General features: G+C 42.2%; 2 protein-coding genes across 7 annotated transcripts; one reads left to right on the forward strand and one right to left on the reverse strand.

Annotated features, from left to right (window-relative positions):
• Positions 1-80: 80 nt before the first annotated feature.
• LOC135398738 (calcium and integrin-binding protein 1-like) lies at positions 81-1,254 on the forward strand. The gene is made up of 7 exons (XM_064630127.1): positions 81-127; positions 288-395; positions 453-487; positions 542-789; positions 847-962; positions 1,019-1,107; positions 1,159-1,254. The coding sequence occupies exons 2-7, from the start codon at positions 345-347 to the stop codon at positions 1,178-1,180; spliced, it is 561 nt and encodes a 186-aa protein (XP_064486197.1). The 5' UTR covers positions 81-127; positions 288-344; the 3' UTR covers positions 1,181-1,254.
• Positions 1,255-5,867: 4,613 nt separating this feature from the next.
• LOC135398737 (CDK5 and ABL1 enzyme substrate 1-like) lies at positions 5,868-27,485 on the reverse strand. Of its 6 annotated transcripts, none has more exons than XM_064630122.1 (13): positions 26,759-27,485; positions 17,554-17,601; positions 16,169-16,257; positions 15,977-16,064; positions 15,853-15,921; positions 14,330-14,462; positions 14,102-14,252; positions 13,162-13,289; positions 12,995-13,101; positions 12,897-12,933; positions 12,780-12,842; positions 12,618-12,722; positions 5,868-12,562 (listed from the first exon to the last, which is right to left on the reverse strand). In XM_064630122.1, exons 1-13 carry the CDS (start codon positions 26,977-26,979, stop codon positions 12,422-12,424), a joined length of 1,380 nt encoding a protein of 459 aa, XP_064486192.1. In that variant the 5' UTR covers positions 26,980-27,485; the 3' UTR covers positions 5,868-12,421. The 6 variants fall into 6 exon arrangements, with proteins under 6 accessions (XP_064486192.1, XP_064486190.1, XP_064486191.1 ...); XM_064630120.1 differs by having other exon boundaries at positions 16,136-16,257; XM_064630121.1 differs by having other exon boundaries at positions 16,163-16,257; positions 26,759-27,484.
• Positions 27,486-27,774: the final 289 nt, after the last annotated feature.

The raw sequence follows: 27,774 nt of genomic DNA on the forward strand, positions 1-27,774 counted from the left end.
TTTTTGTCACGAAATTCCCGCTTCACCACTGTTTGTTTTCGTCGCCATTTTGGGTGGCAGTAAGGTGTCATGGCGACCCCCTTGGTAAAAAGCAACCTAATCAGAGGAGCGAAACTGTGATTGACAGGTCTAGCCTCTTCTTGTGACTCCTCCCAATGGCCAGACCATTGGCCAGACTCTTTTAATATACGGCTCTGCCCAAAACCTGAGTCGGGCGCCTCCGCCCGTCTTGTCTTGGAAACACGCGACCCGATGAACAGCCAACGTTTTCTTCGTTCGCTTTTCAGATGGCTGCTTGACTGGTTATAGCAACACAAATCACTGACTAACATTTTCTGGCAAAAATGGGGCAGCATCAAAGCGCCTTCACGGAAGAAGAACTCGAAGATTACCAGGTACTTTTTCTTTTCTTGTTTAATCTGAAATTGTTTGAGCGTCTCATTGTTTTACAGGAACTTACGTACTTCACAAAAAGCGAAATAATACTGTAAGTGACTGTTATGTTGCGTCTATGTATGCAAAACAGACTTTTTATTTGCAGAGCGCATCAGAGATTTAAACTGCTGGCACCCGATGTAGTGTCGAGAGATCGCAATGCCAAGCTACCCATGGACAAGATCCTAAACATGCCCGAGTTATCTGTGAATCCCTTTAGAGACCGGATATGCAAAGTATTTTCTTCTAGCAAGGACGGAACAATGACCTTCGAAGATTTTTTAGATATGATGTCGGTCTTTAGTGATAAGGCACCGAGAAGCGTTAAGACAGAGTACGCTTTTCAGATATTTGGTACGCTGGGACCTGGTATTATTGATATATTGAAATATTCTTGCGAGTCTTTTCCAGATTTTAATGAAGACGACATGTTGTCCCCCGAAGACATGAAACAGATCATAAACAGACTCACTCATCGTGGAGGTCAGGTGCTCATGGAGCATGAAATTAAGCAGCTCATCACAAATGTGCGTTGTAACTTACACGATACCTTACATGTACCTTACATGGCCTCAATCCTCAGATCTTGAAGGAGGCAGACCTCGATGAAGACAGGCTTTTGGCATATGCAGAGTTCGAACATGCCATCTCAAAAGCTCCAGATTTTATGAAGTAAGTTTATTTCTCTTGATAGTCACTTGTGATAAAAGGAAGGGTTCATAGTTCTTTCAGGATTCATCTGTGAAGAAACACTTATTTATTTTTGCCAACACATACTTCCTTTGTTATTTATATGGCAATAAATGCATTTGACTTTCATTTAGTAATGTACAAAACCTTTATTATGTCCCAAAGGATGTCCTTTAGTAGAAAATATATATGTGACACATTAAAGACTCATGAATAAGTGGGTGAACAGGAATACAATCAAACTATTATCTTTATATTCATCAGTGTGCAGATGTAAGCACAGGGAAACCTGTTCAAAGGACAAATCAAGTTGTCTGCATTAATGCAACAATCTAAAGTGGTTCCAAGAGGTGTTTCAACTGTCCTCTAGTCAAGGGATTCCACAATGCAGGCATTTCATAGCTGCAGGCTTTATACTCAAGAGTCAAGTACAACTCCCGAGCCAAGGAGAAACTTCCTTCCCGTCCAGGTAGTGCCAAATTCAATTCAATTTATGGGTAGGAGACCCTCCCTCACATCCTTTGAGATTGCCTTTCATACTTGAGATAAATTCTCTGCTTCAGTACCAATGCACACTGGGATGGTCAGTCAAAGTAACCAGTGCTGAGGATTGTGACGAAGGAGTTGTGTGATGCAATCAGGAACTGGTTAAGACCAGGCTTAGTGAAGAGGTAGAGTGGAGTAGGCCCATCTGTGACCAACAGTTGGGAGGGTGCAGGGTCGATGAAGGTAGTCTCCAACCACTCATGTGTAACTGATGTTGGAAGTGCTGACACTCACTCTGGGCACCACTTGAGAGGGGTGCTGGGCAAACTAGCATACTAGGAAGAAACGGGGACGATGCTGGCGTTACTTGTGCTCTATTTATTGTGTGTTCCGTCATCCTTTCTGAGGTTGCATGCAACTGGCCCTTCAGTGCCAATAACCAGCATCGATATCAGAGGACTATGTGGTGTGATGTTGCTCTGCTGGGAGTAGAAAGTGAAAAAAATTGAGGGTTGCTCTCCGTTGGAGGAGTCCGCGAGGTTTTGGACTTTTGCAAATTTTAACTTAATTTGGCTATTTTTAATTTAATTAGTAATTAAGACAAATTAGATTAATTAACTTAAGCCCACACCTTACCATTACAATTGGGGAGAGCCAATTTGATTTTTATTTGTTGTTAACTAACAATTCAATTTCGTTAATTTAACCCTACACCGAACTGGGAACTGTTAGGGAACCTTGGTGAGACTCACTCACTAATAATTAGCAGAAAAAGGTCGTAAATGAGGCAGAGTAAGAGGTCTCCCTAGTGCATGAAAAAAATTTGTTCTCTCAGTAAGGAGAAACGTGTACACTATTTGTATTCTGTTTGTTTGAATTCAATAAATGGTGTGTCTTGAAGTGATCTGTCTCGAAACATAGAAGCAGGCACCAACTTCTGTTATGGTTTGGTCACAGAATTTGGTTGAAATAGTCAATGAAAACCTGGGAAGGTCAGGGAATGTGAAGGCTACATTTTGGTAGACGTCCTGAATTTGCTGCAGCGAAAGCCGGAAAGGATAAGCCAGTATAAATTTCATGTAATGTCATCATTTATCATTGTATTTTAATGTAAAATTGTTAACTGAAAGATTAACAAGCTTAATTGTATTTTGATTTGAAAATATGTTATCACTGACCTAGAGATTTGTGTCACATGCTTTGACAAGGATGAACCGCACTACTTGCAATGGACGCTGTTCTCCCTAGATACACCACTCCTCAACCAGCAAGCAAGTTTATGTGTGTACAGGGAGGCTGATGTTGTAGATCAGAACGTCCCCACACAAGGCACCGTGCTAAATATTACTTGATGAAATTATTAGCAAACCAAATAGTTCTACACACATTCATACAATTATTCGCTAACACCTCACTGCAAACAACACATTGTAGGTTCTTTTCGTGAAGCATGAACTGGTTATGCGCATTCTGTTATGCTGGACGACTGTCCACTGAACCTCTAGCAGGGTTCTGCGAAACCCAGTTTGAGAACGCCTGTTGTAGAGCATCAGTTGCAATGGCTGTCAGACCTGGTATCACTACGAAGACATGGAATGGGTGCCAAAGATGTTAATATGTTGTTGCACTACCTGAAGATACGTATAGCACGTTCTAGAAAATCTTTGTTGGAGATAGTGGAAGCAAGTTTCCCAGGCTGCAATGTACACAGCACTGCCGCTGCCTAGTATAGACGTCTCTTAGTGCCCATATGACACCACACACAGATGTCTCTTCAAAAAGGTCTGCATCACAGCATCAGCGTGTGTAATACCATGCAAGGGCGCAGTGCAAGGACGACACCTTTTGACACAGAACCCAATCAACAAGTGCCTCTCATTTCTTCAATGCATGACGAGGCCCAACCCCCACTTACACGCTGCAGGCCATTGAGAACACAGGCACACGAGTATCATTCAATCACTATGGTGACAGATGTGTGCACCACAAGGTGCTGAAAGCGGTATGAGGCAAGGAAAGTGTAACCAAAACCATGTTTATTCCTCATACGAGTAGTACTTCTCTATTAAACATAACACAAAATTATTTCCCTTGTTTTGTAAACAAGCAGTGTTGGTCCAGAGGTCTGTCTCTGTCAATGGCCAGGCAAACGACAATCAGAAGCGCAGCTGCACCTGCAAGACCCCCTTTGTTAAATATTTTAAGTAATCTGCATGTGTCTGTGTCAGTGCTTCCAAGGATGCAATACGAGGGAGAAAGGAAAGCGCAGGAAGACTGCCAACCGGTAAAAGATAAGCACAGGGGACAGCCACCAAGGAGGGCTGTCATCACTGCTCTGCACAAGATTCGGGACACTCTGAACTACACATCCAGCCACAGCTAAGACAGCTGCTCCCGAATCCTTGCTATGTGTGGCAGATAAGAGTATCGCCAGTAGTGATCAAATGCCCCACTCATCATCAAAATCGAAATGAAGTGTCATTACTGGAAAGTGTTGTCACCCATGTACAGCCTATACTGTTCATCGGCAAAATTAATAATGCTCAGGTAGAGGGCAGGCTTCATTGATGCTTCTCCATCAAGGGCTCGGGGGCATCTTTCGTCCATCATGCAGGTGTTAAAAAGTAGACACTGGTATTCATATAATCAAAACGAGGAAGCTATCGGGGTTCATCTAAAAGGCAGGAGAAAACTCAATAAATTTATAGACCCGTTGCAACATGAGTGTTAAGTGGGGTTGGTCCTTGCTTGATGCCCTATTTGAAATACTTTGAAATTGTTGCTTGCTTAAACACAACCTTGGTGTTCATCCTCTTCCAGAAGCGCCTTGTATAACAAGCAACCATTGCTGGCATTTGCTGGCCCTTTTGTGCACTCCAAAAATCATCCTCCTCAGCTAAACCTGCTGTAGAAGAAAGAGAACCTATGGGGTTTGTCTTGATAGTGAGATCTGTGGTCCATGTGTGCACTCAGAAGTTTGATAGGGTCAAGGTGGAGCTGGGCTAGTGGGTTAGACATGGCGAAAAATGGTGAGCGAGATACACATAGTCAAGACTGGAGAAGCTCGAACTAGCAACTGTTGCTAGTCTGAGCCTGTCCGGTGTTGCCTTTATGTATTTAGCTCGCCATTTTTCACCATTTGAAGCGCTGAGAGGCGGAGCGTTGGAGCAAGGCCATTGGAAGCAAGGAAGGGTAACTGGCATATTTTCGTTACTGCAATATTTCACTTTCTGTTATCCGTATCTCATAGCAACCTTTCAATTTTGTTTCCATTAGCGTTTCCGGTACTGGAAAGGCTGTTGTAGAGCTCCAGGAAGACAGCCCTTTCAGCTCTTTCTTTTTCTTGTGAACGTGCCATAAAAAGATAAACTATTGTTTATTAATGTACAAGCTTTCTCGCAGTAGTCTGCATTTCGTTAGGTACCTGACGAAATGCAGACTACTGCAAGAAAGCTTGTACGTTAACAAACAGTAGTTTCAGTGTTTTTATCTTTTTATCACTTGTATTGACCGCACTTGACAAAGTTTCTACATTCCTGGATTGTGAACTTGAGTACTTGTGTACTTGCGAGTACGGTCAACTCTATTTACGAAGAAGTTTTCTTGAAAAATCGTTCATACGTCGAGGTTTAAAATGAGCACAATAGGTAACCTGGTGTGACGTGGGAGTAAGTTTATTTTAAAAAATACTTTGTAATAGTACCCTGCACCATTGCTTCTCTTTTGTCAATCTTGTTCAGGAGAGACATTAGTAATTTAATGTTGAACTCGTCGTTATTGTCCTCAAAGTACCATATTGCGCACCCTCGATATACTTCCATTGAAAGTCAAAGTCTGGCTCTCAAGTGACAGCTGCTTGTCCATCCTGGCCTCAGAGGGATGGAAGTTTGTGGGAAACAGCTGTGTTTATATTCTGTTGACCTCTATTGACCTGGACGACTGTACTGGCTGCCCTATTGAAATAACAAGGGTGAGGTTCTCGAGGTTCATCACTCAAATTTTTAGGAAATAGATGGCTTTTTAAACTGAGGGAAAAAGGGGGAAGTGTCTTGTCTCGGGAGGCACCGTTAAGAAAGCGAGATAATTTATAAATCGAGGGTTGAATGTACTAAAAGAAAGACTTTTTGTTAAGAGCATTCTTGTACTGTTATATAGCAAATGACAAGTTTCATGCGAACTACACTCAAGAAAAAACTTAGAGGGTAGGATTAAAATAGCGGTATTAAGAGGTCATAACACTAAAATCAAACAGTAACTGAGCACCACACATTGATATTTATTTTCTCTCCAGTAGTGCCAACATCACATGAAGTATTTGTATAGTGGAAGTACTTTTGCATTCAAACCTCACATTAAATATTCTTGCGTGGTGCTACAACAAAAGAAATGATAACAATGAACATACTACCAGTGTTGTGTAGACCAAACAAAACCGAATGGCAAATTATGAAAGTATTTCATAGGCACTGAGGTAGGGAAAGTACTTCTTTTCTTGTACATTTTCAAGCCACTAGTTGTTAGTCAATTCTTTCACTTGTGCTCGCTTGCTTGTGTGTCAGAATGTCTGAAAGAGGTGTTGCACCCAAGTCAGCACAGGACAGTGTTATTTTAAGGAAAAGTCGATTTTATAAAGGACTATCTTTTGTTCAGAGTAATGCTACTAAAAGCTGTGTTTCTTTTTAGCCAAAGGGGGAGTTGGTGAAGGGTGTACAAAAGGTTGACCAGTAGGAAGGAAGCTCAGGACTACTTGGTGCTCAGCAGCAGGCACGAGGCCATGCTTGTTGAAAATACAAACAAATTAATTTGTCCGTAAAAGGCTGTTCAGTTTGTACAGTATTCTGACTTATTTGGTGTGCTTTGTGAGGATGCTTGGCAACAAAGGACAGGACAGAATGTTCAGCAAACTTCAAGCAAAATACAGCATTACTCGTCATGGCTAAATCAGCATCCACTTGTGTGAATGCATAAAAAAAAAAAAGCACAACAGTTCCAAAGGAGGGGTACGAAGACAATGTTTCTCTCTATGTAATTCCTGTTGTCAGGTGGATCTAGACTTCCCATCCCATACTGACGGGGAATACAAATTCATCATGTAAAATCAAGTCTCACTCAGCCTGTAGTTCTCTGGCCACTCAAGTCTAAGACAGAAGAAGAGGTAGCCTACCATCTCCTGAACCTATTTATATACTTTGGATGATGGTTAATCGATTTTACAAACTGAGAAAGGGGGATAACTTGCCCCTGTAATGTGGTGAACAGGTTAGAAGTAAACAAAAATTAAAAAATCCCGTACTGGCCAATACAGCCAATCGAGGATCAGAAAACATGCGATCAACCTTGATGCAAGATGAAAGGGCCGCCCACTGGAGTGATGAGTTATGCCAGATGTGAAGTTGTCTTTGGTTATGAGGTAAGCGTGAGTCTCATAACCTCTTAACAATAGACCGCGTTTGAATGACAGAGCAGGGCACATCCAACAGATGAGATAGCAGAAAAGAGCAGCCTACACTGCCAACAGCCTGCAGATTACTGCCAATATACTGATAAGAAATTTACACATGAATGGTCTGCTGTGATGCCACCAGGCCACTAATGTGCACCTGCGTCGAGGATGCAGCTGAAACAGAGTGCAAAGTACTCCGCCACCTGTGTCCTTATTCAGTCGCCATAACCCCCTTTTTATCCTTAATTCCTGGAACGTCACCTATATGCGTTCTCATTTCCTGTCTAATCCCTTGGACTCTTGTTATGTTGCGCTTCTGATACCCCTGCGTTTCTATTTATGTTCTTTTCGTTTTTACCTGTATTTGCATCCTTTCCATCACCCTGTTACCCTCGCATTTGAAAATTTCCCGGTCAACTGTATATACGTTCCTGTACCATGCTCATATTTTTGTAACCTCAAGAAGTGCAGTCTCGTGCACGAGAGTCTCATTACCATGTGTAAATAAATAAGTTGCTCCTACCGTTTAATATCACCACCGGCAACTTGACATCGCCTATTTTTCTGCCTTCGTATCTTCCCTACATATTACTTATAAAGGTGATACTTGTGCCAGTGGAAAGAGGAACAAGGAAATAATCACTGTAATGGTGTGCGTGAACACGTGAAATCAAGGCCCTTCCTGCTGACAACACAGCCAACATTTCCTCGAATTGGGTTTGCAGTATTTGCATTTGTGGTGAACTGTCGACGACGATGACGAGCCTCTCTGGCGCTGAGCAACGATCACACAACACAACTCAACGCATTGGCACCCGCTCGACACAATCAGCAAACACTCAAGCATCCAAGCAGTCAAGCACCCGGCATTCACATCTCATCACTGGAACCCGCTTGGATCGCAGCGCTCTTGTTCCCACCATCCCGCTGCTGCTGCATCAACTGCCACGGTCACAAGTCGTGTGTCCAGTCGTCCAACACCCACGAGTCATCCTCATTCTCCTATTATGGTATCGGCGCGGACCTCAACCGCACCCACCGCTCCGCGTCTGAGGGGGGGAGTGATGTGGCGACCTGTCGACGATGACAACGCGCCTGGCAGCCAGTTCTACCGGCACCGTCCTAGCGTGACGCTACGATCATCTGCCCGCTGGGAGATTCCATCATCTCCGGTCAGGACTCGTGTGGAGGAACACCATCGTCCACTACACATTCAGGTTTGTGGTTGGGCTGGGCTCAACATTGCAAACGATGTTGATTGAGTTGTTGGCTCATGAAACAAATTCAAGCTCATAAAACAGGTTATTTTTTACTGATATGTTCTGATGCTTGCGTGTGAATAATTAAATACTTTGGAACAAATGAGTCTCTTATATAAGCGGTATTGCACGCCCGCGAACATGCAGCAGGGCATAGTGAGTCGTGATTATCTCCGATGCAGCTAGTACGTGCTGTCAATGCAACAAGCACTCATTCAGAGCAGCCCCCTTTAGTTCAAACTCCACTTTACTCAAACAAATTTGCAGTACCCTTCGAGTTAGAACTAACGGGATTGCACTGTATTTCCTTCTTGTACAGTACAACCTCTACACAGTGAACCTGCAAATAGTGAATTAAACCTGCAGTCCCAATGTGTTGAAACCCCAACCATGAACTTCTGATGTAGTAGGAAAGTTTTTAGTGGACCAACCGACTTCACTGTAAAGAGGTTCTACTGTACTGTCAGAGGTACCGTAATTGGTGTGGTTTCAATTATTTTTTAATCATAAATATTGCTATGGCTTTGCGCAACCTTTGCTTCAAGATGGAGCAAGCTGTTGAAGGAAGAGAAGAATGTAAACCAAAACTCGAACATCAGGTAAAGAAAATGAAGACAGACTATGGGCACCGTGCGCTAGAGTTTTCTATCGACGGCAGCGGCCCCTCGAAGGGAAACGCGGCGTAATGCCCTGGTACCAGCCAGCAGCGTCTAGCAGTGCTGTGCTAGTTTCGCCGTTCGAAAAGAGCGATTTGAAGCTGCCTGCATAGAAAGTCAAAGGAGAAGACAAAATGAAAATTAATTCTATGTGGTAATCTGCCACGACAACCAAGATATTGTGAAAGAGAGGCAACTTGCCGTAAAGTTTTCTTCCTTCTCGCTGTATCGTCCCGCCGATCACGTATTTGAGAGAGCGCTTTCACAGCAATCCACCCAACGTGCCGCTCAAATCCGTTGTTTCAAACTTAGAGCTCATTCCTTGCACTTAGTACATTTGTCAATGACCAGTTGAGCGTCACGATGCGGACTTATAGCACAGCAACTGGCGTGAAAAAGTTGCGAAATACACCAATGAATGACCAATGAACATCGTGGAGCTTGGCTAAAATTAGTGTCTGCCATATGTCGTACAGTATTTATCTCTTTTGCTCGGACCCTAATTCTGCGGCGTGTCGGCGAAGACTGGATTTGGACCTCGTCTTCCTTCAATATAAAGCTTGCATGCGAACACAGGGAATTATTTGTCCTCCCAGAGCTGCGTTTCGCAAGCCGTCATCATTTTATGTAGGTGCATTCTGTCCCTATGATCTTATTATCGTTGCCAAATCTTGTGATCTCGGTTTACAAGTGGTTCTTTGCTCCTTCCTATTCGTCCGCACACACACACGCAAACACACACAAAAGTAATCATGCGTTTGTCGAACAGCAACCTCACTGTTTCTTCTTAATTATTGTCATTTTTTTTTATTTTTTAGCATAGTTTGTTTTGTGTTTCTTTTGCGTGATATTTCTGGCTGCTTCTATGTTGCAATTTGCGACAATGTGTCTGATGCGCTATGTTCACCTATACTAAGGCCGCTGTGGTCGTTGTTTAGCACTAATAAAACATTATTATCATTACATATCCAGTTTCAAACAAAAACACGCCTTATTTATATCCTGAAATAATCTTGATTGACTGATTGATTTTTATTACTATGACTGTGCATCAAATGCAGGCACATAGGGCTAAAAGGGAATCCCCCACCTTGAGCGAAGATTGGGAATTATTTGACTAAGAAACTTATCCTCACAGTGCATCATCACGTTAACGGATTATGCATAAGAAAGAAACGAGAACGTTTTTTTCCCGCTATCTTCGTAATGTATATTCCAATTTGTTGTTGACTGTATTATTCATGTGAATTCTTCAGTGCGAGATTTCCGTCCTCATAGCGCAGGTACTGGACGTAGCTAGTCTCTGATGTGTAGTCTATAATTGGCAGTCCCTTGCAGATAAATATGCACTTGACTTCACGTAAATACGGGCCACGAATACTACACACTGTGTCACACATTGTGCATAGACACATAATGTTCCACGTGCAAAAGGCTTCCCCATCGCATACATTTTACGTGACAAACCATTTCCACACAAGTAGTCTCAAGGGTTAATGAGTCAAAAGCCCCAAAGCAGACATATAAAATTAGGTAAAACACCCGTACGCATCAAAGCTACATACGCGAAGGCGCCGATACGGCGCCAGTACCAGACCGTTACGTGCGAAATCGCCACGGGTGGCGCTGCCGATCAAGCGACCGCAGCGTCCTCTCGCTAGTGCACGGTGCCCATAACAGATTTTCCCTTGCTGTGCTGGCAGTTGTGTGAACGTGACAGAACATGACATCTTAGGACTATTAATGGAATATTTGGAATGAACTAATAATGGAATCGCTATGTGCGAGGTCAAGGTTCACTGTGTGTAAAATTGCATTTCAATCAGCCACTCTGTCTACTTGAATAGGCCAAGGATTTGTCAGCTATATGTGGAAAAACCAAATGCCAAAATAGGCAACACTGTTATGTGAAAAGTAAGATGCAGTGCAATTCTAAAGGTCACTCTAGTCTTCTATGTTGCAACAAGTAGATCAATACCACTGTAATTATTTTTACATAATGTGTTTTTACTTTGTACTCATCTATCAAGATTTAAACCATACACATGTGTAGCTTGTGTTCTTGCCTGGAAAACATTTTTCTCACTCAAGATAGAGATTATCATAAGAAGAAACATACCTTTTGCCTCAGTACATATAGTGTCACCAAAAACATTGTTTGCCATCCATGAACTTCACTTAGGCTTATCACACTGCCAGCTGGTTGTTTAAGGGCAATACCAACAGTGTCTTGCCAATACTTGGCGACTGAAGGCATTTCATGGAAAGCTACGCAAAGTGTGCCTTGAAATATTAAGTGATTTGTTTCCATGGTCTTGTTTTGTATGTGTAGTGCACCACTTACAGTCTAAGTGGGATATATATAGTATGTTTTGGTGCATGCTGCTTAAACACTTCTCTTTCACCCTCTCCTATTCCTCTTGTCTATTTCATTTGCTTAATCCTCTGTTTATGCTCCTTTTTTCTGACTCACTCAGCCTCTATTTTTCATGGCCAAGGGTGATTTTATTGTTTAGGGTGAATAAAGCAGGTTTTTCTTAGTATCTTGGATGCTTTACCTAATCAGGTTTTGGCAATCAATGTAATGCCTAGGGATCGTCAGGGCCGGTGAGAGAAATTACGGGCCCCTTCATCACGTCTTGATGACACTGTCCAAGTATGTCTTCTTTATATGATTACGATAAGCCTTGGGTCATGCGGGCCCGGGGCACCATCCCTGGCTGCCCCCCCCCCTCTTGTCTGCCCAGGGGATTGTAGCAGACTGCCTAGGAAAAGTGCTAAATACACTCCAAAAACAATAAAATTTCCTACACTAACAAGTAAAATAAAAAGAAATAAAAGCCTTCCATACAATCCCTAGGCATTGTATACAGTGTTTGGATTTCACACTTCACTGGAAAGATAATTATTTTCAAAAGTCTGGCATAACAAATTCTGCAACATCAATGCGATGTACGAAGGTTTAGAGGAAAAATAAATAGCATTTGGCAACACCACCGAGTCAACAGGACGCACAAATAAAATGGACATTTTGGGAGAACATCACAGTCTTATAATACACTGCCACCACTGCTGAAACAGTGGAACAAAACTCGCACAATAGTTGACTAGAGTCCACGTATCATTATAGTACGATGAAAGACCGAACCTTCTACCTGCAAACATCAGACGGTTTCACGTAACATGGGTCACTAAAATGTAGGAGTAACACCAACCGCAAGATAAATACCACCTACATAGAGAACATACTGGGTGTTAATGATAAAACTGTTTCAAGGTAGTATGGCTATGAGCTTGCCATTAAAAGGTGGCTCCACAGGAGTACGTTAAGTAGTATTGTTGTCCAAGTAGTGATGGTGCAATCAGTAAAAGTTCAAGTTTTAGAACTTCTAGCAATAAGTGTGGCACGTCACCAACTTTCCGCAGCACTTTCCTCCCCCAGAAGAGTGTCCTCAGGACTCGTAGAGGAGTTGCTGGTAGTGAGGGTAGATTTGCCACGTTGGAAGGTGAAGTGAAAATTCTAGAGCCACCAGGACGCCAAACTCAAAGTCTAGCACATCCTTTCTGTTGACACGAAAGCCACATTCGATTTTCTGTTGGGGAGAGAAAAGTCTTATTTGTGCTCTACAGCCCAGCATTCTAAGGTACCTCCAAGAGACTTTTAAGGTCATGTCCTTTGATGTCATTCAACTTGGCGGACAGGAGAAGGCAAGCACCGGCGCAGAGCTTACGATTCTGTTTATGAATCAGCAACTGCGCACACACACACATCTCACATTAGGTTGTGCAACCAGAAGAAATGACCCTTACCTTGAGAATGAGTTTCTCAAAGAACACGTAAGCCTGGGCAACAGTCAGCAGGTCTATTCCACACTGAAAGAGTTGTCATGATAGTAATCTAATCCTTTTGTAAACACAGTCACCTACCTCACTGCATGCTATTTTGCACATTTCTCTCTTCAAACTGCAGGAAGACAATGCATACATTCAGAAATGTATTGTTGAGATAACTCACGAAGAACTACCTTCTCATCTTGCTCAGGGTGAGATTTATCTGCGGAAACCTCTCACGAAACTTGTCGTTAAGCTCCTTCTTCAGGTCGGATGGCTTCACATAATCTATGATAGATGTCTAAATACAGAAATTTTTTTTAGGAAACTTTCGTGCCTTATATTCAGAGTGGGGTATTACTATGTATGATGGGAAGGCAATAACTGTGCTGTGCTTGCCAGCATTCAATTCTGGATTATCCAACAGGTGAGGGCTGTAATGAAGCTGTGAATGACATGGAGGAGAGTCCTCTTCGTTCCACTCGAAACCTATCAAAGTATTTGGGATTGCTCAAGGACAAGAAGAGTCTGTCAGACAATGCCAAATATTTCACGCTCCAGATTTCCAGTTCCTTGAACTAGAAACTGGAACTGGACAAACCAGTAAATCTTTTATGCCATTATTCAAAACATATATATGCATCAATAATCACCAGGACGAGCTGATGGAGTTACTCAATTTTGTTTCGTCTGACAATAAACATTCCCAAGGTTTGCCGGTTTGTTCAGGAAGAGGATAAGCACTGCGGAATATACGGGCCAGGAAGGTTGAGAACTAGGACATGGTAGATAATTTCTGAAATCAGGTGATAAGTACCACCTGTACTGACTGGATAATTGCCAAGCTCTACTGAAACAAATGGGTAGGGAACACTGTGCAGCGACTTCTGGAGCCATTGCCATGAACATCTCATGTGCAAATATTGCCTGCCACGTTATTGTAACAATTTTGGAAGGTGGCCACATGAATATCAGAAAGAGGAGTACTATAGGCAAGCTTTGCTTCTGGTATGTAGGGCGAGCATTTTCCATTAAGCAGCGCTGGGCGTCATCTCAATTGTGCAACATGTGGTGGGCAATTTATTACAGCAAGTTCAAAGTTAACTGTGGCAAAATTATTTAAATAAAGTATGCATAGGAGGTGCCATTTCCACTAAGTGTCGTAATATTATGAACAGAAAAATTCTTCATGAACAAATACCCCTGAAACCAATGTACGTACAACAACCACATAAAAGGTTGCTCCTAATTGTGTAAACTTGTCATAGATTCCGTCGCAAGAAAAACTGCAAAATACTTACTTTTGTCCGCACTTCCGGCACTGGGTGGTGTCGTTGCCAGTCGTATTGCGCCATCATAGGATCTTGCCACGTCCAAGTCGTGAGATTTCGACCACCGTACTGGAACTGCATTGTGATTTGCAGACACCAGGTAGGAGCTGAAGGACAGATACTGCAATACCTCTTCTCTTGTCAGGACAGTTCAGAACTGTGGCTTGATATGCCAAATTTCAGGATAATGCACCTCACCTGACCCTCTTCAGGACGTCTGATGCCAAGCAGAGAGAGCATATCCATTGCATCTGGACCATCGCTTATCGTACACAGCTGCCGATTTCCCGACATGTGTCTACGACGGCTCTGCTCCACTTTGATCTCCGGTCTGTCAAACACAAGTTGCACACTCTGTAATAGCAGGCACGGTCGCCATATCATGCATTCCAGGAAGAGTATACTAAGGGAGATGATATTTTTGACTTTCAATTGACATACGTTGTTAGAAAAGATGCACATCAGCATCTTTCTCTTTTGTGCAAAATAGTACTGAATTTTGCTTTGTATAGGGATGAAGAGATGCAAGCTACAGGACTACCATTGGTACAAATTTGCAGCCCCGCAAGTTGGATGATGCACTCTGTAGGCCAACTCTGCTGCACATGTGCTAGATAGGAACTACATTCAGACAGAAGGTGATGCGTTAAAGGGGCACTAAACAGGCATACAAGTGCACTTTTTGGTAATGCATTATGCTACGTTGTCGGTGGTGAATGTTTTTAAAAAATTATTGTCATAAAAAAAGTAAACAATGGCTCTCAAGCGACACAATACCTACTGCATTCTTTCGTGCTCATGCCCCGCCTTGTGATGCCCTGCCGACAATAGCCACACGTCATGCTCCGTCAACCAGTCAAGATACGAGACGCTTATACATTGATTTATTGTACTGTCGGGAAGTGAGGTAAATTCTACACATCTTTCCACTTGAAACGCGCAAGGCAGCCAGTTCAAACAGTACCCGACGTCCGCAATGTTCCATTTCATGTGCGCATTATGTTCAGCGCAGTATATTGCTCCGCAAGGTCACCGCGATTTTCCCATGACCGGTTCTCCCCGCGGAGCACGGAGTCCATCATCCGCTCAAATGTCGCTGGGGCATTGGTCAGTCCAAAAGACATGACTGTAAACTCCATCGGGACCATCGGGAGTGGTGAATGCGATTTTTTGTATGTTGAACGTGGTCATGGGATTTGCCAATTTGCCGACATTTCTTTCCAATGTTAGAAATATTTCCACCCCAATGGGATGCAGTTTAGGTCCATAGCCTATAAGTAGACACTCTCTAGTTTTCCAGAAACCAATTTCACCTTATTTGCTCAACGCTTTCCCCACCCACCTCTTATATTTCACTGCAGTACCCACAGCATCGCAACGTGTTTGTATTTTTTGTATGCACCCCAACGTGCGTCGCAGCTTGTCTTAACAGGGCCCGTTATTGGCTAGGAGTTTGAAATCTCCCCAACCCCCAGTGACTGGAATGTAACTTGGTTACATGTGCGAGACGAGTGACGTAGATGCTCTCCAAGAAGGAAGTAGAGATGCACGCAGATTATGCTCTTTGAATGGCATTGTTTTTTGGTAGATACGCTCGCTTCAAGTAAATGAATTACATATTTGGATATTGTGAGCCATGTTCTTTGATTGGGCATGATAATTGGGGGATGTTCGGCGAGCTCTTTAGTGACCCTTTAAGGACATTCTGCTATAATACTCACCTGGAGGAGTTGCGTTGACTCTTTCTGTTGCCGGAGAGGGCAGAGAAAACAGGATTTTTCTTTGCCACCCTGCAGGGGATTCTTACTGTTTATTTAGGTTTCAACTATTCGTACTTCGACTGACCTTTCATCACGAATGAGTTGCTCCTTCTTGGAGAGTTCGAAGGACGAATGCGAACTGTCGGAAAAACTGCCCGATGTTTGGCGGCCACCTGTAACGAATGAGTGGCTCAATAAGGGTGCCACAACGCTACTGAAAGGAGGTAAAAATGTCTTCAGTAACCATTAGAGAGGTAAAAAAAGGAAGAACCTAAACTTTCGCTGCTTCCTTTGCACAACTGTTGCTTCTTCCGCCCACTAAAAGATGGCAGCCGGATCCGAGATTCCGAAGCAAAACTGTGAACCCTGCATTTACAAAATCATTATGTCACTTTTCTGCACGAATGTGACAAAATCCCAGCGTAACCATGCTGAGAGATAAGTAATCATCCTGTGCAAACCAAACAAATAATATCAGAGAGTATCAGAGAGAATAATATCAATAGCTGAGAGTATCAAAGGTGGTTAAACTACCAGAACACAACACTCCAGTAATGTTTGTGGGAGCTTAAAACATCCAATGTTCCAGCTGTAATAAGATTTTCATCAGTTAATATTCAGTGAAGAACACACCTCAATTTGGCCAAGGTTACAAGAGGTTTTACCTTTGCACTTCAAACTAGCTTGCAGGTAAGTGCACACATACACATATTCAGTTGAGTAACTGGAGGTGTGGGTGTGTCATGTTGAATAATGGCTTTCTACTAGGTCAATATCATGGCGCATAAAATGTATTGTAATACAGCACCCACACGGTTTATACAACAAAAACAATGTCCGTAACTGTTGATGTCCAAGACCCAGGGTGTTGTTGACAATTCAATTCATTAATTTATTTCAATATTTCATTCAATAGTTCTGAATAATAGTGCACAGCACTAGTAGAACAAAACCATGAACGATGAAAGCCATGAAAAACATAAGCATCACTATAAGCATGACTATGATGTTATAATCCTAATGGCAGATGAGAAAACTTTGTGACTTGCAAAAATGTCGATGAACATTAGTAAAGTCAATCATAATACATGTTAAAGGACTCTGACCATGACACATTGCAACATAAAAAACAGGGGAATATCACAGCGCTTTAGCTGTGACGTTAAAACAAATTGATCAGAGAGCTGATCGGGACAATCAACCAATGAGTCAACTATATTAAATAACAAAATGAAGACATGGTATGGGCGATGAGAAGACAACGTATTAAGTCCACGTCAAATATGCAGTGCAATTAGCTGCAATTCAAAGGCGACATCGTCCTCTAAATAAGGCAAGCCTGTCGCACAAAATTTGTCACCAAAAATCGTAACAGTGCAATGAGCAATCAGTGCTATTAACATTCACTACAAGGCTAGTGTCGTTATAGCTACATGCACGCTGAATGCATACTATCTCAAAAGCAGCCTATGCATGCGACTAATTTCCAGCAAAAAATTCTGTGTCACAGCATACATAATCTGAAGTCAGCCACTGAGAAAGTTTTGTCCTGCAGGTACGACGTGTTTCAGCGTGTTTGGCTGGCTTCGGATTGATTGTGACAGTTCTTGTGCATCGTAAGTTCAAGCTAGAAGACGTGCTGCGCTAAAACTACGTACTTACGTTTCAAGCGAGACAGAAAAACAGACAGTCCGCGAGGCTCCGCGAAGCCTTTGGGCCAAGAAAAACAGAGGGACTGCTGTCAGGCTCAAGAAATACATGTATGCCTCATCAGAGTAATACCAATGTGGATTCTGTCACGAACAGCAAGCATTCTCATAAACAGCACCTTATACCCAGCAGAATTTCATTGTGAGCATAGTTAGCACAGAAAGCCACTAACTATCCAAATATAGTGGAACCAAAATGGCCAGTTTGTGCACATGAAGACAGAGATTAAAACTTTGCCAGTAATTCCAGACTAATTACTTTGAAAATAAGTTATTTTTGCTTGCTGAGGAGAAACATTTTTCGGAGAAGAACCAAAGGGCAAAATCTAAATTGTACATTTTTTGCAACTCTGGCTTTATACTTGCGTAAAATGAGAAGAGGCGCTACCCTTGAAGCAGGGATGTCTGAATTTGATTGCCACAGGCGCGCCAGCTAAAGCTTGAATGACGGGTACACATAGAACTTCCTGTGTACAAAAAGCTGGCGTAACACAACAACATATTTTATCGATAAAAGAGATAGGGCGCAGACTCTCGGTTATTCGTTCCTTCATCAACATATTTTACACGCCGTGCAAAATGACCCCTAGTATATTTCCACTTACAGCATTCAGTGAGTTAGGAAATGGCTAATCTCTCTCCGTGTGAATAACAGAAGGATAGTGACGGCACCAGTGAACATGTTTACGTGATGTAACATTCATATTTTTCTTGCTATCCAAATGAACATTAGCTGCAGTAGGTGAAGTTTACACAAGTGAACATATAAATTCTGTAAAAACCTGCTTCTAAATATACAAGATGCACTACCTGATCTCATGCATGAAAAGGGGCGTGAGGCCTCCACCTTCTGATGTCATTGTTTTAAATGCACAGTATAGCTGAAACTGGGGGTCAAAAGTGCATCCTATTTTTTGTAAATTCTCGGATATTTTGTTTACCATACGAGTTAGTTTTTTTATCCTCACAAAAATGTGTTGAACCCTCAGAAAGATTTCCATCAACCACTTATAGTTCCACAATGATTTCATGAGTTTACATCAGAAAGAAAGCAATTTTTTCTTCCATATCCGGAAATGAATTATAGTTACGAGATGTTTTCTGGCAGAAATAAAAATATGTCCCAACAGCAGCAGTCAGTTTGTGCTGCCATCATTAATATAGGTATTTTATCCTTCTGTGAATTTCTAGGGCAATTTTGTTTTTAGAACACCCTTATGAGACACTTATCAGCATTCGCATATAGACATCATTTCTATGTTGACAATGTTATTAGTGATGATGATCCGTTCACTGCTGTGCAATGCACTTAATGTGCCAGTCATTTTGGGTAGCACACAAATGATCGATTTTATACAGAATGGGCCCACAATTAATTTTCCAATATACACTTTTGCCAGAAATTCTACTTTGTCTACGAGGGGTTCTGTCTTGTATTTCTTGAGTATGCTAACAGCAGCCTGGAGGTACACACGACTTTGTAGAGAACAAGACGCTTTGAGGACTATAATGAAATAGGCAACCAATCAGCAACCTATCTTCCCAGAACCTCCCGTTTTGTACCTATGTTACTTCAAAGGGATGGAAGGCTGGACTGGTTGACACATCTTATTGAAGCTTACAGTGCAACAAAAAAAGACAGGGACAAAAGGAAAAGACAAGCACTGGCAGCTGGGGTCAGTGACTGCTGCCGGGGCCCAGCACACAGAGGGGGCCAGGTCAATCGGCACCAGACAGACTTTGCCACCAACCAATTGATGACCAATTTTCAATCATGGCATGGGACTCACACGCTGTTTCTTTTTCTCGAAACCGAGAATTATACTTGAGAAGGGGGAAGATAAATTGCTGCAGCTGTCACGCAGTCTCATGAAAGAGTATTCCAAGGACATTTCCCCGATTACTTTTCTGGCCAGCTAATGCTCTTCAATCTTACATTTGCTTGCGAAGCCAACCATGCAGTGTGAAATCTAGCAGGGAGTTAGAGAGTTCCTTTTGGCTACGCATTCTGAATTGTCTTGCAGCTTTTCACAAGTCATCACAGCCTGCCTGCTTTAATTAACACTTCCCGTTACTGTTGCAAGAGCAGAAAGTTTTTCAAAGCTCAATTTTAATAAGACGTACCTACGTGGCAAGATGTCCCAAGTTGGACTAAGTTACCTGGCAATTTTGTCAATCGAGGGTCAACACCTGAAGGACCTGGATACAGATGAAATTCTCTATGCATTTGCAAATGCAAAGGACCGTAGAAAGCCTTTTTGAATTTTGACTGAATTCCACTGCATGACCAGACCCTATATATGACTTCTTTGACCTGCACCTTGTATTGAGGTTTTCCCCATCTTTTTGATTGCACTGTTTACTTCTCTATTATTTGTTAACCACGCACAAATGTATAGATGCTAAAGTAGAGCCCCAATATTATTGTAACATAACAAACATCGTTGCTGAAAAAAGAAAAAATCATTTTTCCACATCAATGACACAGTGCACCTGGCCACAGATGGCAAAAAAGAAAAAAGAGGAAAATCCAATCCGCAATGCTCTGCAGTAAGAGCTAGCCATAGTTATGGCGCCAAACGCAAGTGATTACAAGAGGCTGTTGTTTCTGTTGACCAATCACCTCTCAGATCATTTTGTATTCCATCAGTGGGTGAAGTTAGCCCAACACATTTGTCCAGCATTGGCAAGGTCACCGTCGCTGCGCGTGTTCTTGTAAACTAATTTTCTCACAAAATTTGCACTTTTCAAAGGAAGTATTTTTTGCGATGGTTCCTGAAAGTAGTCAGTTCATATCACACAGTAAAATCAATATTATCCTCAGCCATTAGTAAATCATGTAGCCACTGAGTTATCATCTGCCGTTTCCCATCAGATCCTCTGTCTCAAGCGAGCAGGTTATCAAGTTGAGAACATCCACAGTTCTTTAAGGGGCCTCCTAAGCTCCTCCACTCCTGTCGGGCCTTCAAAATCTGCCAATCGTCCCACTGTTATCTCATTTTATTTCGCACACTTCAGGCAAAATCACTTTTACTCAGACTATTTCTGTCATTCATTCCATTAAGCATAAGTTTATCACACCCATTACATTCAGGGAGAGAACTCCAGTTGCAATTCTGCCCATGCAGGCAAATTTACTGCGTGCAAGAAATCTTCTGTCTATATCATTGCTCTCGAACGTGGAAAATGTTATTATGGTCAGACAGTCGAGAGCACGCCAATAACGTAAAGGATCGTTCAAACGTGTCTAAGCTAAGTAATACCCCTGTCACACGGCACTTTCAATGCGGATTGAATCCGATCCGCATCGAGTTTCTCAAGAGCGTTCGGTGCACGATGCTGCTACACGGTCCAACTCAATTGAAAGGTTGGTTTGTCGACAGGCGGCACTAACAGTCCCGGGGCAGTGCGCTGGGATTGACAAATATGTTCCAAAAAAGTCGAGGATAACTGCATCCGCATAGAGCTGTTTACTAAGCCTTTACGGGGGGCGTGGTGTCGATAGTGATTGAGATTAAACAAATTAGCAAACGCAGTCGCCCGTCATACCAAGACCGTAATCGAGAAATTCCATGGGCTTGTATAGGAACATTTGCAAATTAATGTAATGTTATTGTTTAATACTACAAATTCGCTGAGTTCGAGGATGCCAATGGCGGTTTTCAAGCTGTCTTGAGAATCTCAATCCAGTTTAACGAACTGGATCGGATTAAGCAGGATCGGAGTTCGATCCCGCTCGAACGTGTCCGTGTAGCAGCGCCGGATCCGCATTGAGCTCGAGGAGCATTGGCTCAATGCGGATCGAAAGTGTTCGTGTGACAGGGGTATAAGTATATTGTGTCCTACACGCATTGTGAACCCATTTTCAATGAGCCTAATGAACCCATTCAATTTCAATTTTCAAATCTTGTGCACTTGAATGTATCTGCTGTATATCGAAATTCTTTTGCAAAGAATGGACACATTTTGTTGAGGACTCTGATTTCTGTTAAGGTACTTTAGGTGATGCAAGCAACAAACATTTTGAATGAGGTGCAATGAGGGGAGGTCGACGATAAATTTAACGGAGACGTGAAGGAACATTTTTTGTTGTGCATACTGTATCATTCTGAGATATGAGTGGAAATTTCACAATCTACGGCAGAAAAGAACCATTTCAGGAAATACTGGACAAGTGGCGGGGCTTCATGAGGGAACGAGAACTGTGTGTCAAAAAGCCAAAAATTTCCTAGAAGAAAATGTTTAATGAATTTCTCATAGAATTTTTCCAAAATCATTCTACAGCTCAGTATATAAACAGTTTTAGTACTACATGCCAGCAGTACGAAAACTGTTTCAGATGTTTGGACAGAAGGTACAGAGCCACTACTTAAATTTGGTCCAGAAGCCAAAATTACATACTTAGTAGAACTGGTTATAGTGTGTCATATGAGGAATCTCTGCACTTGAAACTCACTTGCTAACAGTCAGAATATCCTCATGAACAATCAAGCAGGAAACAATTTGTCTAGAGAGCTGCAAGGTTCAAGTGGAACCCATTTAAACACAGACATTGATATGTTTTGTACACGCAGGCTTGAAACAACTTTTTTTTCCAAAATATCAAAACACTTTGGGCATTTGCCAGGGAACCCACAGAACAAAAAGCATTTCTACTCCTATGTTGTATTTTGCATAATACCACTTGTCAACACAGGTAGCGGAGCAAACACAATTTTGCAATGGACAAGGAAGGATTCCTTATCAAAGCTACGCATGACCTATTAAAAAGAACACAAGTTTCACACTACAACTACAAAAATTCTGACGACACTGAGCTCACAACTGCCACTTTCAGGCATGCTTGAAAGGTACCCTGGGAGAACAACCGACAAAAAGAATCTCATTACAGGATGTTGCGATGATCCATGGTAGACAACATGGCTTCTATCTGGGAGTTCAATACAGAGAACAAATGACTGAGGATGTGCTAGACAAATATTGATTTTATGTGGGAAAACTACGTTTGCAGCAGAAAGGAAGCACACCATTATCACTTCTTTACTGAGTTGCAATTTTAAAAATAGATTTTTCTATTTATTCTATTTCAATTTCCTTGCTTACTTTTTTGGTTTAACAAATGCAAAATTGTGTTAAATCATGAGCAAAATTATGCAAAATTTATCACACTCAACAAACAAAGAAACCAATGTGCACATGACACGAGGTCATTTCTGGGAGTTGCACAGATGACCGAAAACAGTGTCATATGACACATGAACAGCTGGGATCCACACTATGTCGTAGAGTGGGCAGCGTGCGCGCAATCTGCAGGACAGCTTAGTTCACTCAAACGTTAATAAACCAGAGAGTTAGGTTTAATAGCAACTGGTAAGACATAAAAAAATAAAAAAGAAAGAGTCATGTCCGTCAACCTGGCCATTCGCTTAACGTTGAGTCACTAAATAAGCTACGCTTCAGACTATCGACACTGAGTTCCAACAGCGAGCATGTGCCATCTTGTTTTCGCGCCACGCTACCCACGCACTTCAGGGCACTTTAGCACGTGATGCCATCTATCATGCGTTTCCAAGCAGCTCATCAAAGCTGACGGCCTTGAGCTCACCCTGACTACCTCAGGACGCTCCGATTGACAATACATGGATTATCTCACAACAATCATACACACCTCTCTCTCAATTAACTCAACTTAACGAGGTCTCAATATTTATTCTTCAATCAAATTTCAATTCCCATAGATGCCGAGAACAACGCAAGTCTTACTTCGTCTACAAATTCAGATCTGCGATCATTAACGAACTATGAGGTAGTGCTTCTCCTCTATATTTTTCTTTTCAGACAGACACCTCTAACTGGACGATGACCTCACCATGAACTTCCTCCCTACACACACTCCACTGACAACTGCCATGTGGCACGAATCTCAGAATGTGACGTTACTGTTAATTCTGTATAAAGGGTCCAAGAAACATTTGTTAACTCAGTCCTGACAAAGGTGGAGCCTCCGCCGTAAAGTAGACAGTCCTGCTAACTAAATATCTTAAAATGTAAATAACCCCCCTTTTCTTACTTCCCATCCCCTCGTAGTCCGAGTTTCGTTGTAGCTACCAAAGTTTGCGGTCATCCGAATCAGTTTCTTCCACGCGTACATGGTGGTCCACCAACCATGATAAAAATCCATAGCAAATAATGTAGGCAACGGAGAGACACGCGGTCAAGGGATTTTTTCCTGCCAGGAACGTTTGCCACATATTGGTACAATTTTTATTTAATTTCAATCGATGGATATTTAATTTCTTGAATTGAACTCCGAAATTTCCCATGACAACCTAATGTTTTCTTTGTGAAAATGGGTTCCTCGTGGTCATTTTACTCAGTATAGCACCTGATAGCACACGTAGCGCAACGACAACTGAGCCTCTGTATGCAATAAGGGGATAAGTTGACTTATCCCCTTTTTAGTACTTTTGTTGCAATGACATCTACGTAGCAGTATGTACCTGCCAAAGAAAATTTAGGACCGTATTACAATTTATTGACTTGCTACAGGAGGGTAAGAAACGGGAAGTGCACGTGTGTCAATGGGATGGATAGTCAGATCACGCCCCTTTTCTACACACACATACAAATGGTGTAGCTTAAATTTTCCTACGATGCGGAAATGAACTTCTACTTCCACTCGAAAAAAAAAAAAAAAAAACGAAAAAAGAAACGGTCTTCCTACCTCATGTGACCGTGTAAGCAGTGCTACCGAGCGTTGTAATTGAAAAAAAATAAAAAATAATAATGTGTACACTAAGCTAGTAAGTCATATTGTGCTGGTCATCTAGGACATTATTTTCAAGATTGTGCTTATTTAGCAGCATGATAAGCCCGATCCAGGCTGCTAAACTACACACAGGTGACTTCACCCTACCTGGCATCACCATGGTTCAGCCATCAATGCCCGACAGTTTTTTTCTGCGCGATAACCCTGTGCACACGGTGTTACATTGGAAAAGGGAATATTGTCATGCTCCTGGATTTTGCTCAATTTCTGCCAAGTTACATACCCAAAGACGATGCTAACAGGACATTCATATAGAGTAGACACATGCCTATTTATTTCACATTTTGCATTTGCGTTATTTGAGTAAACCCAGCTGCAATTATTTTACCAAGTATTCGCTTGAAGCTTTCTCAGTTTGCAAATTTTCCCACTTATCCCCTTATTGCATATTGCCAAAAATCCGCGAAAATGAGTCCCTGGCTCCACCTCTTTTTTGTCGGCTCTAGTCAGAGTGCCAAAGTGCGATGAAAGGAGGTTACACTGACACGCCACATGCGGGGGAGAGGGTTAGAATCCCAACCCTGTGGTGAGTGGCGGAATCACAGCTATCGTATCAAAAACGAGGTCGGAACAAACGGATTTGTGGCAAATTTATTTCAGCAATTGTTGTTGCAGTATATTTTTATTTGTCGTTGCATTATTTTCACCTTATCAGGTGCTTTACTGAGTAAAATGACCACGAGGAACCCATTTCCGCAAAGAAAACGTTAGGTTGACCTGGGAAATTTCTGAGTTCAATTCAAGAAATTAAATTTACATCTATTGAAATGAAATAAAAATGGTACCAGTATGTGGCAAATGTTCCTGGCAGAAAAAAATCCCTTGACCGCACGTCTCTTTGTTGCCTACATTATAAACTACGAATTTCTATCATGCTTTTTTTTTTATTTATTAGACACAGATTTTTAAATAAAAAAGCTGCAAGAACAGCGCCATTTCCATCTCTGCAGGCGGGTTATGTGATCAGGCGGACTCCCTGTAGGACAGTGTATGCAACTACTGGAAAACTAATTAGCTAAAATTCATTAATTAACTTATTAGTTAGAAGTTTTCTGGTAATGTGAGATAGCAGAATTGGAACCAGTCATTATGAAAATTCAGAGAAGCGAACATACCTTGAGATATAAGCTGCCAAATTTCGCTGTGCAAACGAGTCGAAACAGAACTGTACATTTTTCCAGCACAGAAACGACACAACCTTCGCCATATCTGGGTTGGAGAGCGGTCTATCTGGCCAACAGATTAGCGTCTACTCCAATGGGACAACATGGACAACAATGAGACAACATGGAACCAAGTGTTTCTTGCCAATAACATCATATTAGTAGAGTTGGCTCCTCGATGACGGACTCCAAAGCTACCAAAACGATGTTTATTTCACCTCCCACAAATGCAGAGACAACAATAAATTTAGCCAATCTCAAATTTTTTTTTACAATGCACTGAAGTTTCAGCATGCAGCAACTAATGTATCTCGCGGAGCGAGCAACTTCTCCAAGGTCAACTCGTAAAAAAATTGCAGACAGATGTAAAAAATGATTATTCGTAGGCATATAAAATAAATGATCATAATGATATGTACAATATTTTAAAAAAGTCTGCTGCAATCTTCAGTCTAACTTGCAAACCATCAAACTGCAAAAATTAACATCACCATCAAATGCAATCAAAAGCTTCTTTCCAAGGCATATGAAGAGCATGGTGAATGAGCTTGCCTGCATCCTTGAAGAATGCACACACAAGCTGTGCGGTTATAGAGAGCTACATAAACGAGACAAGTCACTTGGTAGACGTCAGTGCCAAATCTTTTACAGGCAAAACAAAAGTAGCTGTACAAACAACTCATTTGTTTGTTGACATTATGGAACATCCTCCAGCTGGCCTGCATCGATAGCATACTCTCAGTTGTTTGTTCACAAACACTTGTCGTTCGGGTGAAAACCCTTCTGGGTAAAAGACTGGTTGTCGATTGAGTCTCACTGCTCTCAAAATGAAATGCACGATCTTCTGAGTCTCGCATGCAATGTGGAATCAAATGGACTGATCGACTGCTCAACATTAGCTGAAAAGGAATTCCGTGGTCGCGGACGTAGCGCGGTTATCGCTCGCGCTTGTCGTGCGCTATTTTAGCAAATAGCTGTTTATAAAGGCTAGAACCTCCAGACTTTGGTTCATCTGATGCTGCGGTACGTCAAGGATATCTTTAAAACATACCCGTAATGCGTCTTCGTGAATATTATCTCGTTATCTCGGAAACTTTATCGACGGCATACATTTTGCGAACAATTTATAGCGGCTGCATACCGCACTTGGAAAGCAAATATTTTACCTCTGACGTTCTTCGGGGGCGCATTGGGAGAGTTTTTCTTCGCTACTTGCTTTGCTCACGGGCGTCACATCTGGAGAACCGAAAGTAACCTCACTGAGGTCATGTCGATTGAAAATACCCAGTTTGGTATCACGATGCGTTCCATCCAGAGATATATTCGAAAGGAAAGTCAAGGCAGCGAGACGACGTCGGGAACGCTGCCGCTTCAATGCTGTGGTCATTGTCGACTTCAGCAAAACTTTGTCTCGTAGGCACGACGTTTAGTCCGTAAACCGAGATCTTGAAGGGCAGTCATTGTGGAGCACGGTTTCACAGTCGTCTGGGCGAATTGTGTTTTTGCAGCAGCAAGCATCAGGTGAGAGGTCATTGTGGAACGACGCTCGCTGAGCCGAGAAGTGAAGCAGATGTGGTAGAAACACGAGGATCCGGCCACACATGCATAGAGGGAATTTGATTCAGGAGAAAACAACGAAACAGAAACAGGGAAAAAAGCGTTGCTTGCCCCAGCGCCGGGGGATGAGCAACGACTGATATTGATGTCTGCTAATGTGCTGCTGCTGCTGCTTCACATTCACACCACCTACACTTTTGGGTGCTGCCGGTGCTGCAGGAAGTGTTCCGGTTGGGAGTGGTTGTTGGGACCATAGAAATGGTTGGGACTTTGTGATGGAATTCGTTTCCTCTGTGCAGCTTTCTAAAACGCGAAACAAAAAGTTCGCTCGTCAATAGCGGCGCGCCGATTGCAAGTCAATTTTTGCGTAGTGGCCAATAGCCATGCCATGTCGTTGGATGGCGCCAAGTGTAAAAGTCATCAAGGGAAAAGCCACAGTATCTATCCATCCATCAGAATGTCATATGATTTAGGATAATAAAATAGCGGTTTATGCGCGCATAGGATAATAGGAAAAGTGTTGACGACGGTTAGCATCGTCTTCTATGATCATCTGCTGCTGTCATCTGCTGTCAGTGATAGTCAGCTCAAGGAGCTGAGTTTGAGACCGTGTCTATTTTTGTCC

This window comes from Ornithodoros turicata, chromosome 6, assembly GCF_037126465.1.
Source record: "Ornithodoros turicata isolate Travis chromosome 6, ASM3712646v1, whole genome shotgun sequence".
In the NCBI taxonomy this organism is placed as follows: domain Eukaryota; kingdom Metazoa; phylum Arthropoda; class Arachnida; order Ixodida; family Argasidae; genus Ornithodoros; species Ornithodoros turicata.